Source organism: Monodon monoceros, unplaced genomic scaffold (genome assembly GCF_005190385.1).
Source record: "Monodon monoceros isolate NGI ecotype Baffin Bay Population unplaced genomic scaffold, NGI_Narwhal_1 Super_Scaffold_21, whole genome shotgun sequence".
In the NCBI taxonomy this organism is placed as follows: Eukaryota; Metazoa; Chordata; class Mammalia; order Artiodactyla; family Monodontidae; genus Monodon; species Monodon monoceros.
In genome coordinates, this window is record NW_021703778.1 from 66,759,728 (window position 1) to 66,778,306 (window position 18,579).

General features: G+C 36.1%; 1 protein-coding gene across 12 annotated transcripts in view; it reads right to left on the reverse strand.

Moving 5' to 3' along the window:
* The window catches only part of HERC1 (HECT and RLD domain containing E3 ubiquitin protein ligase family member 1), a 214,857-nt gene that overhangs the window by 94,408 nt on the left and 101,870 nt on the right, over positions 1-18,579 (reverse strand). For 8 of the 12 annotated variants that reach the window (XM_029239001.1, XM_029239007.1, XM_029239003.1 and 5 more), the window contains exons 23-29: positions 16,205-16,544; positions 15,637-15,757; positions 10,292-10,343; positions 7,603-7,731; positions 2,797-3,065; positions 892-1,107; positions 127-247 (exon numbers count right to left, since the gene is read on the reverse strand). In XM_029239001.1, the coding sequence (XP_029094834.1) occupies positions 127-247; positions 892-1,107; positions 2,797-3,065; positions 7,603-7,731; positions 10,292-10,343; positions 15,637-15,757; positions 16,205-16,544 (1,248 nt within the window). The remainder of the gene's footprint in view (positions 1-126; positions 248-891; positions 1,108-2,796; positions 3,066-7,602; positions 7,732-10,291; positions 10,344-15,636; positions 15,758-16,204; positions 16,545-18,579) is intronic. The other 4 variants (XM_029239011.1, XM_029239012.1, XM_029239006.1 and 1 more) reach the window with 3 other exon arrangements.

The window sequence follows — 18,579 nt, forward strand, 5'->3', positions numbered from 1 at the left end:
ACACTTTCAAGTATTTATTCTTTACCTATAAGCTGACCTAATGTTAAACACAGAACATTAGCTATCTAGCATAACCTCAGGCCAAAATGTTACTTGCACCTTATATTTGCATGTGCAGTTACTCACCAATGTGATGCTTGTTGGCTTGCAGGGCTCTCTCCAGAGTAGCAGACAATTGTTGATAAATCTTATGCACAGCCATCTGGATTTCAATCTGAATATTTCTCTTAGCTGCTCTGATCCCATCCTAAATTACACACAAAGATTTACCTTTTCTATTAACAACAACAACACTTCCTACCCAAATGAAAGTAAAAGCATATTATTCCTAGCCTATGCTAGAGCCCTATGGTGGTTTTTAATTATTTAGTATATTTCAGTATATAAAAGTTTTACAACAAATTTATTTTTCAATGCTTGGAAATTCTTGATTCTATATAATCTCTCTCCTTTCCCACAAAGCATTTTTCCTCTCTAAACATGGAAGACATAAAGACAACACTTCAAAAAAACAGTTCAAGCAATCAGAGAAACTTGGTAAAATGATCAAGTCTAAAATGTAAATTCTTGAAACCCATCCTCCCAAACACTAATCCTTATCCCAACTTAGATCTACCTCTATGCAATTTGGCTAAGGGTTAATAAAACTGAGCCAGCAAAGAATCTAAAAGTACAATAGTACCATGGCTTACCTAATGGCTTATCTAACCCCAGCTATACTCAGGAAACTAAACCAATGAGATATCTTTAAGTCACTTAGGTCTTTATATTTTTAAACCTCAATTCTAAACACCAAAAAGTTTAGCATTATTAAACTGGTGTTGTAAAAATACAGTTAAAATCTGAATATACTAAAAGGTGTCATCCTCCCATGACAGTTCTGTCATCTACCTGATAGTGATGCAATCGGCCACTCTCTCCTTTGGCTCCTGCGTGTCCAACAGTGCCTAAACCGAAACACCCTGCTAGAAACTGCAGCCTCACAGATGTGAGCAGAGTGGATGACTGGAAACCTGAGCTTGATCTGCTTCCTGTCAGAGAGATGTTACCTTTTTCTTCCATTCCAGACAATAGTACAAGGATCTGATGAAGTGCCTCTAAACGAAGCTTGAGAAAAAATAAAATAAACATATTTTAGAATTCTTCACTGAACTGAGACACAAATAACTCTGTACGTCACAGACAATATATTTCTTAGCACACAGAAAATTCTGATATTTCTCAGGAATCTATTCTATTAAGATAAACATTTCTTTTACTGTTATGACTTTAAAAATTAAAATATCTCTAACATCCCTATAAGCATACTTCAGTATAAAAGAGGCTACACAGTACAAGGGGAAAAGTAGTAAATGTGGATGTAGGAGATCTAGTTTCAAGGCCAGAGTATTCCAACGACTATGTAGCCTTGGTAAACTCAATTTCCTGAGTCTCAGTTTCTTCATGTATAAAATGAGGCTAATAGTACTTTAATCTACTCACAGAGCTATTGTGATGCTCATGAGGAGATATACATGATTTCAAAAGCATCAAGTAGTATGGATACTGCTTCCTTTACTTATAACATTATATGGAATGAATACTCTTTAGTTCAAGAATTAGAAGTATTTCCAAAAGATTTCTCTGTGGTTCTCTTGAACTTCTGGCTCTATCTTCCCTAGGAGGACACATATCCACCACAGCAGTCCGTTGGCCTACCCTCCTTTTTTTTAAAACAAATAAACTTTTTATTTCAAAATAACTTTATATCTATAGAAGAATTGTAAAGATGGTACAGATAGTCCCTGTATACCTTTCCCCAAGCTTCTCCTAATGTTAGTATCTTACAAAACTATGGTACATTTATGAAAACAAATTAACATTGGTACAACACTACTGACTAAACCACAGAATTTATTTGGATTTCGCCAGAGTTCCCATAATGTCCCTTTTATGTTCCAGGATCCACATCAGGATATCACGTTGCATCAATTGCCTTGTCTCCTTTAGTTTGTGACAGTTTCTGTCTTTGTTTTTCATGACCTTGACATCTATGAAGGGCTGTTTGTGTATTTTATAGAATGTCCCTCAATTTGGGTTTGCCTGCTGTTTTCTCATGTTTGGCCTACAGGTATGGATTTAGGGATGAATACTACAAAGTCCCCCTCTCATCACATTATTATCAGGGTACATGATATCACCAGAACTTACTATTGGTGATATTAATCTTGATCACTTGGTTAAGGTGATGTCTGCCGGGTTTCTGCAATGTAAAATTACTGTATTTTTTTCCCCTTTTCATACTCTGTTAGCTCTAAGTCACTAATTCCAGCTTACTCTCAAGAGGAAGAAAATTAAGCTCCACCTCCTGGAGGGAAGAGTATCAAAGAATTTGAGGACATGTTAAAACCACAATCATTAATAAATATTTTGAGGCGGATATTTGGAGGCAATGCTCACTAATATTAGCATTTATCATTATTAGCATGGTGTTCTAATCCAGGCCTTTTTAAACGGAGACAAATGGGTCAAAAATGGGGACTCTAAGAGCAGATCTGTATAGTCACCAACCAATCTCACTCTAGTTTCTAGGAGACAAGGAAAGACTTAGTGATTAGAGTATCCTGTGCACTATTGTTCACTTCAAACAAACTATCAGGCTGCTTTGGTTAAGATAGCAACATCAAAAAGCTCAAGTGAAGGAAAAGGGGAGGCAAGGAATAGAAGAAAAGGAAAAGTTTTTCCTACAATTGTACCTTCAGTGGTTCAGTTTAAGTTTCCACAGTCCCTCACAAGGAGTAAATATCAAAGACTTACTTCTGCCCTTAACTGTTGCTGTTCCATTGCAATGATGGAAGCTTGGGGACTTGTAGACATACTTTCCTCTGGCTCTTTAAAACCTGGGGCATTCCCCACATCTCCACTCACAAAGCTTACAACATTTTCAATCAAAGTGTGAACTCCCAAAGACTTGGTAAGATCAAAATCAGACTCAAAGGAGTTAGAGGAGCTGCACAACCAGTCTCTGTTATGTTTCAGGCGCGCCCAAGAGTCGCTCAGGGTTTCCAATTGACTATGCATAGGACCTACATACAAACAGAACAAAAACGCATCAGTGATGACCAAGATGAGCATACATTCTGAAACTAGATGAGGGCTGAGTGTTGCTTTCATACCAACTGGTGAGAAATGGATACTAGTGTTTGAATACATGCATGCATTAAGTGAATCTGAGCAAAATGCTTTGGTAAAAAACAACAAACAAACAAAAACTACAGCAATGTAAGAAAACAAAGGGAAAGCCCTGTTTAATGTACCAGTGTCTCTGTAAGCGCTTTAGTAACACATTGCCACAAGAAAAAGAAAGGCAGAAGCTGCTCTCAAAATGCTTAGCTTAAAATGCTCTGCAGTATTAAACCAGACCATCATTTATGACCAAAATGGAACTCGGCACTTAGGACACTGCTGGTAAGACCTACTAGTAATAGGACTTCATCTGATTTAACATTATCATTGCAAAGATTGAGTCAAGACTGTGCAAAATGTGTACATATCTGCAATGAAATATTACCAAAAAATGAATATAGAAGGGCAAGTAAACTTACACAAAAAGGAGACATAAATATCACCCTTGGTTTCATTAATATAAGGAACATTTTCACTGTGTGATATGCACATTTATTTCAGGTTGTGAAACTCCTATATAAAGGAAGCAAAGTTTCACAGACAAGAATATATAAGATTTACTATAAAATGATATCTACATAAAATTACCAAGTGGTGTTGACAATAGTGGCTAAATATAATACCATTAGTTTTGCCAGTAGGCATTTTCTAGGCTAAAATCTTTACATTAGACAGCAAAAACGTTAATATGTTTGATCACAAGAACTGTCCAAGGCATGTGCCAATAATGGCTTTAAATAAATATATAAATGTCTAATTCTTACACGTTTTGTCTTTTTTGATTTAATTGATCTCAGGTACATGAGTTAGATTAATCATACTCCTTGGCTCATGATATACTCTCATCACTGGTCCATGCATGGCCTGCTTTTGTATTTATATTTACTTATAATAAATGTGAACACAAGAACTAGAGAACTGGCAGAATACTATCTATCTGTTCTTCCCCCCAACCCATCTCTCCCCTGTGTCCATCAACCTAAGGATTTCATTATCACTCCTTTGCTTTTATTGTTGTTAAATATTGTTTTATCTTATATGTATTCCCAAGACAAATAATGTTTAGTGTTAGTTGTTTGTGACTTTATAAAAAAGTATCATTTTATGTAGTCTTTTTGGACATTACTTTGCATTCAGTATAATATTGCTAATACTCATTCACATGATTCCATGTAACCATGGTTCATTTGTTTGAGTGCTGTATAATATCTCATTCCGTGAATATACCAAATTTTTCTATTAGGAATGAATCTTGAGGTACCTAATAAAATATGCATTACAAAGATTATATTTGTTACATACTAGATGGAAAAGATGTGGGAAGAGGACTACTTAAACACTAATGCCCAAAGAGAAAATGAACTAATACAATATTGACTGTATAACTTATTTTTGAATTATTACAGTGATGTCAGGAAAACCCCAGGACTTCAAAATGAGACACAGAAATCCACAATAGGCAGTTAATATTATAAAGTAGCTATGAAATAATTTATATGCATTCTACTAAAATAATTTAGAATGGCTAAGAATATATGGTTTATCTGCCTTCTATATTTCAGCAAGAATTCTTAAGATTAAAAAATGTTGGATTTTCAGTTCTACTGAACATAAAAAATAACCAATCTGAAAATTTCCCCAAACTGTATAGCTGAATATTTTCCCATGTAAAACAGAAAAGGTAAAAATCCAAAGAAAAATGTCATGGATGCATAATGTATTAAATTAAAATGATGTTTAAAGAATAAAGGAGGGGCTAATGTGGAAAAAAAGAAAAAAAAAGAAATAATCATTTTCCACTTCCTTAAGCATCCCAAATGCAGACTCTAGATTTAACCTTAACTTACAAATGATATTTTTTGGTCTCTTAGCATTGAGCTTGTTGGTTCAATAACAAAATTTCAGAATAAAAATTTCTTCCATCTTCCAATACTTATAAATTACTTTTCAAAATGAAAATACAATGTGCAGAGAGTTAATGCTAGAACCACAGAAGTAAAAGTGACCTTAAAGATTACCTAGTCCAATTTCCTCACTTGAGGAAACAGAGGCTCAAAGAAAATGATCTTTTCTAAATTAATAACACTAATCCCTTAAGTTTATGGGAGGTGGTCTTACATATTCCTGTTCTTAATCAACTCACAAATCACTGATCCATGGGAATTTCAACTGCCTGCCTACGCAAAGGCTCAATATGTGAAGAAACTGCAAGTAGTGAATTGCCTTAATATACTCCAAAATACTCTATGGAATAGGTGGCCAATCCCCAGATTAAATCCTCTCTGCAATTTAAAGCAGGGGTCAGCAAACTTTATCTATAAAGAGCCAGACAGTAAATAATTTCAGGTTTTGTGGGTCATTCACTATTCATTTAACTACTCAACTCTGCTGATGTAGTGTGAAAGCAGCCATAGGTAATACATGAGTGTGGCTGGGTTCCAACAAAACTTTACTTTCAAACAAAGGTGGTAATCCAGATTTGGCCCTCTAGTCAGTTTGTTGACCCCTAATTTAAAACATGTAATTTATGGGCTTCCCTGGTGGCGCAGTGGTTGAGAGTCTGCCTGCCGATGCAGGGGACGTGGGTTCATGCCCCGGTCCGGGAAGATCCCACATGCCGCGGAGCGGCTGGGCCCGTGAGCCATGGCCGCTGAGCCTGCGCGTCTGGAGCCTGTGCTCTGCAACGGGAGAGGCCACAACAGTGAGAGGCCCGCGTACCACAAAATAAATAAATAAATAAATAAAACATGTAATTTATTAAGTATATAAGCCAAACAAAACTTTGTATGAATAAAATATAAGGAAGAATAAGACACTATCTGAAAGCAATAGGATAAATAAATAAATTAAATAATTATAACCAAAATGTTTAGGTTGATATCAAAAATACTTTGAAACACAAAATCTCACAATATGGAAATGAGAGATGAAAAACCTCTAATTCTTAAAAAAAATTATAACAACCTAATAACTGATTTGTTCTGTGTTGTTTTATCTGAATATAGGAAATACTGTGTCTGAAAAGCATATCAAAAGCCTCTACAGAGTAATTGTGACTGAGCCCAATTCTTACTTAATATTAATTCAGAGTCTCCTACTATAAAAAGAAAATATAAAGTCCAACAAGAAATTTGAGATTGTTTACTTGTCCTTACAACTTTGGTTCTTAAATGGAATTTTCAAAATGAACATGGCAGAGCTGCAATACATACTTTATAAACCATAAAATATGTAGGCAAGCTAAAAGGGGAAAAAAATTAAACATGCCATCATGTACTTGCTTGAAGCTCTTCTTTTTTCTGGGGCTCAACTGGCCAAAAAGGAGTAAATACACTACCACAACAAGAATCAGAAGACAAAAGGAGAAATTTGATACAGGAGACAACATTCACATTTGTTCTTCTTTATATAATCTAATTCGAAATGCAGAGATAAAACAGCATTTCACCCATACAAGTTATACCATGAAACACACATGTTGATAAATGTTTCCAATATTATTTAGCAATAAAACCCTAACACTATATTTAAAGACCTGGGGCAGGGTAGTGAAATCAAACCATGATGCTCCTTCTTAAAATTTTGCTTTGGTATCCCCACCATTTTTCACTGTATCAGTTTCAGCTTAAATACAAAAACTAAAGTATCTGCGAAAACATATTGTATTTCAGTGAAGAACGAGCTCAGTTCTGCACAACTACAGCAAATCTTTTAAGTATTTATCAAAGTACCCAAATACTAACATGTTTAACAGCTTTTGTCAAGAATTTTGACAGGCTATTATGAGAATTAAGTAAGTTAATATGTTTGAAGTGATTAGACCAATACCTGGCATATAGTAAGCAGTTTTTAAGTGTTTAATGAATATAAATTTCATATTACTTCTGAGGTGCTAAGCAGAAATATGTACCACCTGTCATCTCTTTTTAAAGTAACTGATGACATTTTTGGATTTAGAATTTAGCTCTGATGCCTCTCAAGAGCCGAACAAGTTGGCTGAGCTCAATTTATTTGCTCACTTTGCTCTACTCCTTCCTACCATACTCACTTTCTTGGACCAAGAGCTTGGACCAACTGTGACACATTAACTGGAGTGAGGGGAAAAGAAGCAATCATGGTTCAACAGCATGAATTCCAGTATCCCCAATGTCAAATACTGAAATTATAGGCACTAGACCCTCTCAAGGAGGAGTTTTTGGAGGCAAATTAAGAGCAGCTGAAATGTATATACAACCATTAATTGTCACTGATACATCCATTTAGTTTCAGTAAACGAGATGTAATTAAACATTGTTATCTCTAATTTCTCTTACTAAACTTTTAATAACTCAGGACCACTAGACTAATAAATGAAAAAGAAAAGTGAGCGGAAAAAAGTTTACATTTCCTCTTCAAAATATTGGAAAGGGGTAAATAAGCACATAGAAGAATTCTCACTTGGCTGGACATCTGCTTGTCCTTCATAGCTCAAGTCAGAATCAGAACACCTGAATGGCTCCAAAAAGTTCTTAGACTTGGTAGGTTCATCTGACCAACTGAAGATAGGCATGTTATGGCTTATGACATCTGGTCCATATTGACAATAAATAGGGAAAAAATAGGGTGGTTTATTTTAATCATCATTTAAGGGCAAAACAAAACAAAAAATTCCACTGTGGTCAGACGGTAGTCTCTAAATATACATGATTTTTAAAAATTTCTTTCAAAATATAATGTTCCAAATGTATTTTCAATGTTAATTTCTTTTAAAGAAAGAAATTCATTATAATTAAACACATGATATTAAGTATACATTTTCATTGTTTAATCCACAAACACTAGGATTCATGAGATTGAAAACTATTTTTGCTGCCCTTTCTAGAACAGTACTCCTACTTTCTAGTCACCTATTCCTAGGAACAAAGCTATCAGCAAAATTTTTGCCTGAGAACATTAAGATACAATGATTACTAGAATAAACTGGTACCACATTAGGTGATATCATAATAATTTGCATAACTAGTTTGCCTCCCTATTATAACTTCCTAAATGGGTAATTTAAACAAACTTTTCCCATGAGGTCCTGTTTGTTTGCCTTTCTGTTTCCAACAAAATAAAGTTAGATTCCAAGAAGTTAATAGGTCTTGGTACTATGACCTTTTGAAGAAGTTGGTTTACCCATAAACAAATCTGGATTAATGGCTTAATTCAGTTGTATCTACTTAGCTCTAAAACTACAGGAAAACGACACGTACTTATAGGGCAATTGTTTAAAATTGTGAACAGATAGCAACTCTAGAATAGTTATTTTACAGTGTCATATTAATTCCTCCTAAGTAATTTACACTTGACTTCTAGGTTATTCTTAATTCAAAGCTAAAAATACCACTTTTTGTTTTATTCCAAAGATTACTTTGTCACATGCTGACACAGTTATCATAGACTGAATCTCAAATTTATATTTCCATAAGCATGATAAAGATCTTAGAGAAAAGAGTAATTTTAGTCAACAGACTATCACTTATAAACATAATTAGTATAGTAGGAAGCTCTTAAAACGACAGGCTGGATCCCTTACGCTACTCAGTAAGTTTGGAGCCAACTTTTTATTAATATAACATAGAAATTATAGCAACAATCTTTGCCTGAGCTAACCAACATTAGGAAGGGAAAAGCGTTCCAAAAATTTAATTCCTAACTCAAGTGGTTAAGGAAAAGGATACTCTGGCTAATTATGGAACATGAATTGCCAATTTGCAAAGAATTAGAAAATGATAAAATACATATTGCATGTTATACTAAACATCATTTAATTTCTTTGATATCACAAATACCCTATATTTTTTTGGAACCTTGATATGTTATAATACTAAAAGACTTTTCGATAAACAAAGCACCAGCTCTAGTCCCTATAATTCCTAATAGTTCCAAAAAAAAATCATTCTTAGTATTCTAAGTACCAACATTTCTTCTAAGTTATAAATACCAACATTTCTTCTAAGTTATAAACACAAAAATGAAAAAACTGTGGGTGCATTTCTTCCTCTCATTCCTCAACCTTCCCTTACTTCTCACTTTTTTTCCTGTAGAGAACCTAACATCCTGCCAAGGAAGTTATCAAGAGAAGGGTTCAATTCTGAAATATAAAAGACAATATAATGGGAAAAAACAGTTTTCCTACAAGCTTTTAGAAAACTTCCACTAGTGGCAACTTTTAACATTTCAAGTTTTCACAACCACAGAAAAAATGGGTTAATAAAAGTGCCAATTTGGGGGCTCCCCTGGTGGTGCAGTGGTTGAGAGTCCACCTGCCGATGCAGGGGACGGGGTTCGTGCCCCAGTCCGGGAGGATCCCACGTGCCGCGGAGTGGCTGGGCCCGTGAGCCATGGCCGCTGGGCCTGCGTGTCCGGAGCCTGTGCTCCGCAACAGGAGAGGCCACAACAGTGAGTGGCCCACGTACCGCAAAAAAAAAAAAAAAAAAAAAAAAGTGCCAATTAATCAAGAATAATACTTGGAGAGTTTTTAGTTACCTTGGATTTGTATTATCTAAAACTGTTGTTCTTTCCATCTATTTGTACATATAAACAAGAGTTAACAATATTATTCATTAAGATACAGCTTTTAGCAAATGAGCTTAACTCTTGATGAACTCTAAAATCGCTCCTCATGGGAAAATTTTATTTTTAGAAATCATCTGTTCATCTCTTATATGCTTTGTGTCTTGAGAGGCAATGAGGAAAAAAACTAGAAACTTTCAGTTTGAAAGTGTGTATGTGTGTATGAAAGGTGAATGGGGTAAAGAGTTCTCCCTGTAACACCATTTAAACTATAGCAACTATACTACTGAGCTAAAGCATGGCAAATTATGTCCATAACCCCCCACAATGTAAAGCACTGCTTCCAGAGTTCCATGGGACTTTTAAAAAGTCAAAACATGACAAATGAGAAAGAGAACTGAGTATTAACTCCTAGACATTCCCAGATCTTTTTTTAAGGGTGTATATTTTCAAGAAAATGATCTTCCTTTTAACTTTTCTGATAAAATGTTTCTAACTTTTTTGCAATAATGTTTCAATGACAATCAGATCTAAATATATCAGATATAAAAAGAGCTACCTAACCAGATATTTAATATTTAATACTTACCTCTCTTTCTATGAGATGATGCCAAGTCCAAATCAACATTTCGTCTTCCACTCTGTTAAGTTAAAAATAAATAATAAAATTTAATTGTGAAAATTATTTAAGATTAAGATTTAATAGAGTACTAAATAAAATAAAAAGTAATCTGCATAATTATAGCAACGTGCTACTTATTCACCAGTCAAGTCAGGCTAAGAACAAAAAGTCTCTAAAAACCCACTGAAAACAGTTCAGGCACATGACTCTGAGATACTAAAACACAAAGTCAATATGCACATTAATAAACAGTGTAAAGTAACAGAACTTTTTCTTTGTTGTCACCTTTTTCTTCTTTGAAATCTTTGTCTTTTATCTTTCTAACACAGTATGATCTCTTATTAATACCCTCTAGATGCCTAAAGCCCCTGTAGCAAAGTCCCATTTTCCAAAATCACTACTTGCTCTATCCTCACTTTCCATTCTTTTCAAAACTATTAGCCTTGGCTAGGTTTACAGAAGAAGAGAATCTGATGAACCCACACTAACAGAAGAATAACACAGTCCTAAGCTTTCTGGTAGTATTTTAAAAGACTTCAAAATGTTTTTAAAACCTCTTAAAATAAAGAAATCTCAAATGGTTAAACTGCAGTCAGCTTAATAAAACAGTGAAGGCTTTCAGGAAGAAAGGAAGTATATTTGTGTGTGTGTGTGTGTGTGTGTGTGCGCGCGCGTGTGTGTGTGGTGGGGAGGCACTGGTGACAACTATCTACTCTATGTACAGATAACCATATACAAACCCATGACTTAGATTTATGCACAGATTTGACATTATGGTCTCAGCAATTTCAATTGCACTTTATCACACAATAAAAAAGTTGGTGGCAAAGAAGAAAGGCTGCAGAAGTGACAAAACAGACCCATTTAGGAAATGTCATTTAGAAAATTTTTTCCTGGTAATACATATAGACATATGTACCCACATTGTGGATAAATACATTTTGTTTTACATATACACACACACACACCAGAAATAAGTATGTTCCCAGGCCATTTGATGCTGGAGAAAACACCAAACAGTTGTCACAACAGTTCCTGAAGACAATGCTATCTCGTGCAATATAACATTTTTATTACACAGTACCTTTGCCATGAGGGCTCATGGAAGAAATTTATCTCAGGTCTCAGAACCAGAAATATCTGAGTTTTTCTTGAAAACCTGGTTTTTATCTTTTACACACTGTGAATCATGCAACTCGTGTTTTTCCTATTTGCTGGCCGATCTCTGGCAGAACATCACAGGATATGTGTAGAGGTGTACAAATCTTACTCAGGGCTTTATTTTCCTCTCTCAGTTTCTTTTAGCCCTAATTCATTCTCTTATACTTTTATAAATAGTATTTATTTTTGTATGCTAAATCAAATCCTTTGTGAAAGAGGGCGGTAGGGAAATGAGGGAGGTAGATTAGGAGAGCGTAGTAAGAAATGCTGGTAAGTATGACATGTGTCAATCAAACAGTTAACTGTGTAACTGTTGACTTAGGTTTCTCTGGTCACTAAGACAGAGTAGATAATATATCACATAATACTCTTTACGAAAGAAGGTTAAAACTCAGATTTAGCATCAAGCTGGTTAACTTCAGTTATTTTAAGAAAGCATTTCATTCACTGACAATTCAGGATAAACAAGTACTACCAGATATCAAAGACATCAATGACAATCCTAAATAACCTCAGACAGAAGGGTAACATATTTCAGCTGGAAAATCCCACACTGCCCCCACTGCTTGCTCCTCTTCGTCTACAGGAGCCTCAGCCTGAAGGCTCAGCCCAAGTCTCCTCACCCACAACAGAATCTGCTCTCTCTAGTTCTTGACTTTTCCACCTTTTATGACACAATCTTTCTAAATATTCCATAAGAAAAGTTGATTAAGAGTCCATCTTTCCCAAAAATGTGTTTCTTAATCTTTTTAAAATTCTGCAGAACCTAAGACGTGGCAATTATATCTAGGTTCAACCCACCTCCATTTATCTGTCTTCCCATTATGTTTTGAAAACATAACTTTCAACATGTTTTAAATTGTATTACTAAACTTGTTGTTCACAACAACCCCGCTGAGGCAAGTATAACAGGTAGTGGTATTCCCCATTTCAAAGATAAAAATGCTGGAGCTCAGAAAGGTTAAGTGTCTTGCCCCAGGTCAAAATCAATAGAATCTATTGTGACTAAGTCAGATTTCATTGTTTGCTTCCAAAAAGTACGCCACTTTAACTACATTTATCCTCATCTTTTAACTTTCATTTCAGTTGAAATGAATTATCAGTCATTTACAATATGCAAAGCACAATGTAGGAGGCATGAGGGACATTAAAAAAACTCTAGACCTTCTAAGAGGTCTACTGGAAAGAAATACTAATAATACATAAGTAAGTCCAACATGAGACAAACCATTAGTGGTTTATTATAGATGCTAACAAACTGCCATGTAAATAACAGACAGAGTCACTGTGAGTAATCTTAGGAAAGTTTTCTGGAAGAGATGACATTTTAACCAGGCCTTAACAGAGAGGCAGGACTTCATCAACAAAACCCAGGAGAAGGACATTTAAGGCAAACGATGCTTGAGCAGAGGCTCAAAAGGTATGTTTGGAGTCTGGCAGATGGACTACTATGCTATGGCAAAAATGCAGATTACTGCAGGGGAAAACTGGCTTCAAAAGCAGGCAAGCAACATTTTCCAGAATCTTTGATTTCTGGGTAGGCAGTGCAGAGTCACTGAGGTTTTTTTTAATAGGAAGGTAGCATGACCAGCAGGTGTTCTGTTGTTGTTCTTGTTGTGTTTGTGTGTGTGTCTGTGTTTTTCTTTTTTTTAATTTATTTGTTTTTATTTTTGGCTGTGTTGGGTCTTCGTTGCTGCGCGCAGGCTTTCACTAGTTGCAGCGAGCAGGGACTACTCTTCATTGCGGTGCGCAGGCTTCTCACTGCGGTGGCTTCTCTTGTTGCACAGCATGGGCTCTAGGCTCACCGGCTTCAGTAGTTATGACACGCAGGCTCAGTAGTTGTGGCTCACGGGCTTAGTTGCTCCGTGGCATGTGGGATCTTCCCGGACCAGGGCTCAAACCCGTGTCCCCTGCATTGGCAGGCAGATTCTTAACCAGGGCACCACCAGGGAAGTCCATTGTGTACATTTTTAAGAGCTCTACCTCTGGGAGCAGTATCAAAGGAGAGGAACTGGAAAAAGTAGGGAGATCAGTTTGAAAACTACCAGTTCAGGCAAAAGTAACAAGGGCCTATATTGAAGAGTGGAAAGAACAAACAGGCACAGAAATTTTACCAAAATAGATTAGACAGACATTCATTCGTTAAAAAAATATTTAATGACTGCCTACTGTGTGCCAGGCACTATAGGTACTTGGGATACAGCAGTGAATAAAACAGCAAAAACTTCTATCCTCAGGGAGCTTATATTCTAGTGTAGACTAAGAGAAACTGATAAATATAGCAAATAATGTTAGGTGCCAGGGGGTGAGGGGGACAGAGCAACGCAAAGCAGACAGAGAGTGAATATCTGGAAAGGAGAGCAAACTGGAATTTCAAATAGAGTGGTCAGGGTAGGTGTCACTGAAAAAGTAACATCAGAACGAAGACTTGAAGCAAGGGGATTTGCCTACAGACAACAGTATTCCAGTCAGAAGAAACAGCCATGTAAAGGCCCTATGGGGAAGCTGTGTGGTATGTTCATGGAAAAGCCAAGAGGTGTCAGTGTGGCACAAGGAGAGTCATCAAGAAAGAGAGTAGCAGCAGAGGAGATCAGAGAGGAGTGAGGCCAGGATATGTAGAGTCTTACAGGCCCCTGCAGGGACCTAGGCTTCTACTGAGAAATAGTAAAGTCATTGGAGGTTTTGAGGAGAAAAGTGACATGATCTGTTATAAAACTGTCACAGGGCTAGGAGACTAGATAATGAGACTGATCAACTTGGAAACATAAATGGACAGAGAGGAATCTCAGTAGATGGCAAGACTGGGAACGTGAACTGGGAGCACAGAAATAATAACGGGAATGAAGAATAAACGGAGGAAGAACAAACAAAAACATACAATGAAACTTGCTTGAAGACACTGTTCAACTTTCCTCAGAGGAGGAATCTTTCACACTTAGAAGTTTCTTTTAAACAATAGCTTCATGTTTATGTAGCACTCTATACTTCTCAAAAATATTTTCACATCCAGTTTCTCAATTTTTAAGAGAAGAATTTCAGAGCTAAAAATGAATCTCAATCCAAAAAACCCAGAGCTTCCGTCTGAGCTATCATGTGACATGACCAAGGTCTCAAAGCTATTCATCCGTAGGATCGGGTTCAGAAGCCAAGTCTAACACATTACCACCTACACAACAGGCACTACTATCCTCATATCATACAATGGGACACTAAGACCCAGAGAAGTCAAGTAGCACATACAGATTCACATGTAAGGCAGAGGATCAGCCAAAATGAAAATCCAGCTATCAACTCTAAGTCCAAAACTATTCAAATAGAAGCTACCTATTAGACAGCTTTCATTCTATAATTCATTTTACCTATCACACTATAGCACATATTACTTTCTACTTCTTATATAAATCAGCATTGCACTTCTTTGATTTTTACCTTAAATGCCTGCAGTTCAGGTCCTGAGGCTTTTTTGATAGGGAACTGAGAGCTACTGAAAGATTTTAAGTAGAGGAGATATAAACAGATTTGTATTTCAGGTGTATTATTCTAGTGAAATGTTGAAGATGGGCATAAGACAAGAGATGGGGCAACCAGTATGGAGGTTTTTGTACCAAGCCAGGCAAAAGAGAAGGAAAGTTTGAGACAGAGCAGTGGCAAGAGGGATGGGCAGGACATAGTACAAAGATATTAAGAGTAAAATTTTCAAGGTTTGACTAATTGGACTGTGGGGAGTGAGGAGGTTGCAGGGACCAGGAATTAAGAAAAAGTAGAGTCAAGGATGAACCCAGGTTTCCAGCCTGGGTAGTTAATAGTAACACTTACTAAGATAGGGAATGTGAGAGAAGAGGTTTAGGAGAAAAATGAGTTTATTTTTGAATAGGTTAAGATTGTGGTCACCTGAGATGTTCAGGTAGAACGTCCATCAAGGAGTCAAATACATGAATTTGGAGTTTAGGAACAAGTCAGAGTTAAAGAGAGATATCTGAGTCACTAACATAGAGATGATAAATACCTATGCAATATAGTTATCTCATTTCTCTTAAAAGTTCTTTTAAAAAAGTTTTTGTATGTCTAAAACAAATGTATATTACTTACTCTAACCAAAGTCTTACGTTGCTATACAAAATTCCTTCTTTACTAAATCTAGGTATACCTACCAGTGCGTAACCCTCTTCATCTGATTCAGGCTGAGACAAATCAGATTCACTCCTCGATTTGATCAGTCTATAATTTGGACTTGCGTGGATTAGCCGGCTCTCTGCAGTAAGACTTTCACTCCTGTCTCACATGCACAAAGAAAAGTTTTTCGATTTGGGACTGTTAGTGAACATAAAATTGAATGGAACTAGCAGCACAGAGATAAAACACACACACAGTGAGGAGTAATTACGTCTGTCAATGGAAAACCCTGGCTCTCAGGCAGGTCTAAGCACAAAGTCCTTCTCAATTACATCAGAATAACTTCCATGCCACTAAATTACAGAATTATGCCAATCAACTACTGTTGCTTATATGTGTGAAAAATTGTGCCTCCTCATTTAATCAGAAATTTATACTCCAGGCTGAATTAGTATCACTCTTTACATTAAATTCATCCTTGTCAATTTGTATTTCCTCCTCCATGTCTGTGTTAATTTCAGAATACAATAAGTGAGAATAAACCATTTCAATGCATAAAGAAACAAGGAGAGGAGAGAAATGTTTTAAGTTTCTAGTCAGTCCCACCTGGTCATAAGTCCACCCCCTTCAGAGGCACTTGTGGAAGGCTGCTGCAACTGTCCTTCTTCCCTTCGCTTCTGAAGCTCATCAATCACAGGACTTACTCCTAATATTAACAGGGCACATCGATGGATCACGGAGTTGCAGGCAGCAGTGTACACATCCTGACCCTCAGGAAGGTCTGTGCTGACCCTTCGCTCTTGCTGAGACTGAGGAGGTGGATCATCAGCTCGAGCCCCAGACCCTGCCCCACTGTTCATTCTATCTCGATCTCGGCTACGAGCTACTTCACGGGCTGAGAGGAAACACTGAAAGATTTCTGTAACATGTAACACAAAAACAAGGTCTTAACACATGGGGAGAGAAGAGCAAAGAAAATAACAATAAAAACAGTCAAAAAGTTTGGACCAAAAACTTATTGAAAGAGGGAAAATCATTTTTTAGACATTAAATACTAAGTAACTAAGTTAAATTTTATTAAAAATACACGTATAACATTAAACTTTTTATAAAAATTACAATAGGAAATACTTATGCCTTTACAGAATTTAGATTTGGTTGATTCTATTTCTACTCTTATGAGTTTGATCAGTGGTTTGCAAAGTGTGGTTCTAGAAGAGCAGCATCAACATCATCTGGTACTTGTTAGAAATGAAAAATACTGGGCCCATCCCAGACTTTCTAATCAGAAGCTCTAGGCATGGAGCCAGCAATGTACGTTTTAACAAGCCCTCCAGCGGATTTTGAAGTCCATTAAAGTTTGAGAATCACTGGGTTAGATAAAAATAACTGCCTATTTCTGAAATGTTCACAACCTTGGTTTGAAATTGTCAGGTTACAAAAGAAACAGACAAAAGTTAAGTTGCATTAGTTATAATGAAGAGCCCCCTTTCCCCTTCCGAAGTCCATATAATTCCTAATACCTACACTTTGTTGTATTTTAAACATATTACATAAGCACAACCATTAAAGGTCTTTGCTGAAACAGAATCTGGTTATAATAATATGGCCAAGACGGCCCCCAGAGTCAAATAGTATCACCAGGAATGTCCATCTTATGCCAGCTCTTCCCAATTCACAAGTGTAAAAAGTGGGTTTAACAAGGTTCTGATGCAGTGATAGGTATTTCACAATAGGAAAAGAATGTTTTACTCAAATTTAAGTGAAGATGGTATTTTTAATGGGGAACCCAGGCAAGAAAGTTAGTAAAATACTAGATTTGTCTGTTAGTATGGAAGTACAAACTTTAAAAATGCATTTGTATATTTCAAAGTATTATTATGACAATATATTCATTATGCTGTTGAAAGTCCCTTATTTCTAAGAAAATCAAAGCAACGAACTAACAGTCTAGAGCTAGAAATCAGTTAAAGTAATTAAGAGAATGGTTACTGGAATTTGGGGCAGACCTGGTTCTAATTCCAGCTGCTATGAACAGTGGCCCTAGGCACATAATTTTGCCTCCTTAAACCTCAGTTTGTCCATCTTTAGAACAGGGTAATACTAGAAATCATCTAAGACGGAGAGGATTATGAGTTAATCTATGTGAAGCATTTGACCCAGTGCCCAGCATATAACTGATGCTCAAAAATGGCAGCTAGTTTAAAAATTATTACTCCCCGGGTAACTATTACGCTTTCTTTTAATATAATTGAGGGTTATCTTTTGTTACTGTGCTTTCCCCTTTGGTCTTTGCTTTTAGGAATTTCTAAACTAAGTCTTAAGTTCATCTGTAAATGTTCCCTCAGCCTAGGTTTTAAAATATAATTATTCTCTGGGAATTTCCTGGCGGTCCCGTGGTTAGGACTCAGTGCTCTCACTGCCAGGGCCCAGGTTCAATCAATCCCTGGTTGGGGAGCTAAGATCCTGCAAGCCACGCAGCACAGCAAAAAAAAAAAAAAAAAAAAAAATATATAAAAAAAATAAACACAAACACACACACACACACACACACACACACACGTTATATATATATATTTTTTAATATATATATAAAATTATTCTCCACCTCCTCATCTCCAATCCCCTCTTCTCCATCTGAACCTTATATTTCTCCTCTTGTTTTAATGGGCTTTGGCCTTGTTTTGAGTCACCTCAAAATCATTTTTAGAAGTATGCACAACACAGAAAAATTGATAATAAAGTAAGTGTCAAATTGACTGAAATATATATACAATCTCAATACCAAATGCATAGATGGCCAAAATGTTTTAGGCTACAAAAGTAAATATACACTTTAACTTGAAACAGCCAGATCACTCAAAAGATAACAAATGTTTCAAAGCTTCCATATTTCTCTTTAAACATCTAAATGATTACATTTTAAAACTATCTGTAGCCTTGTAATAAAAAAGTATGAAATATGTCATTCACCAGCCAAT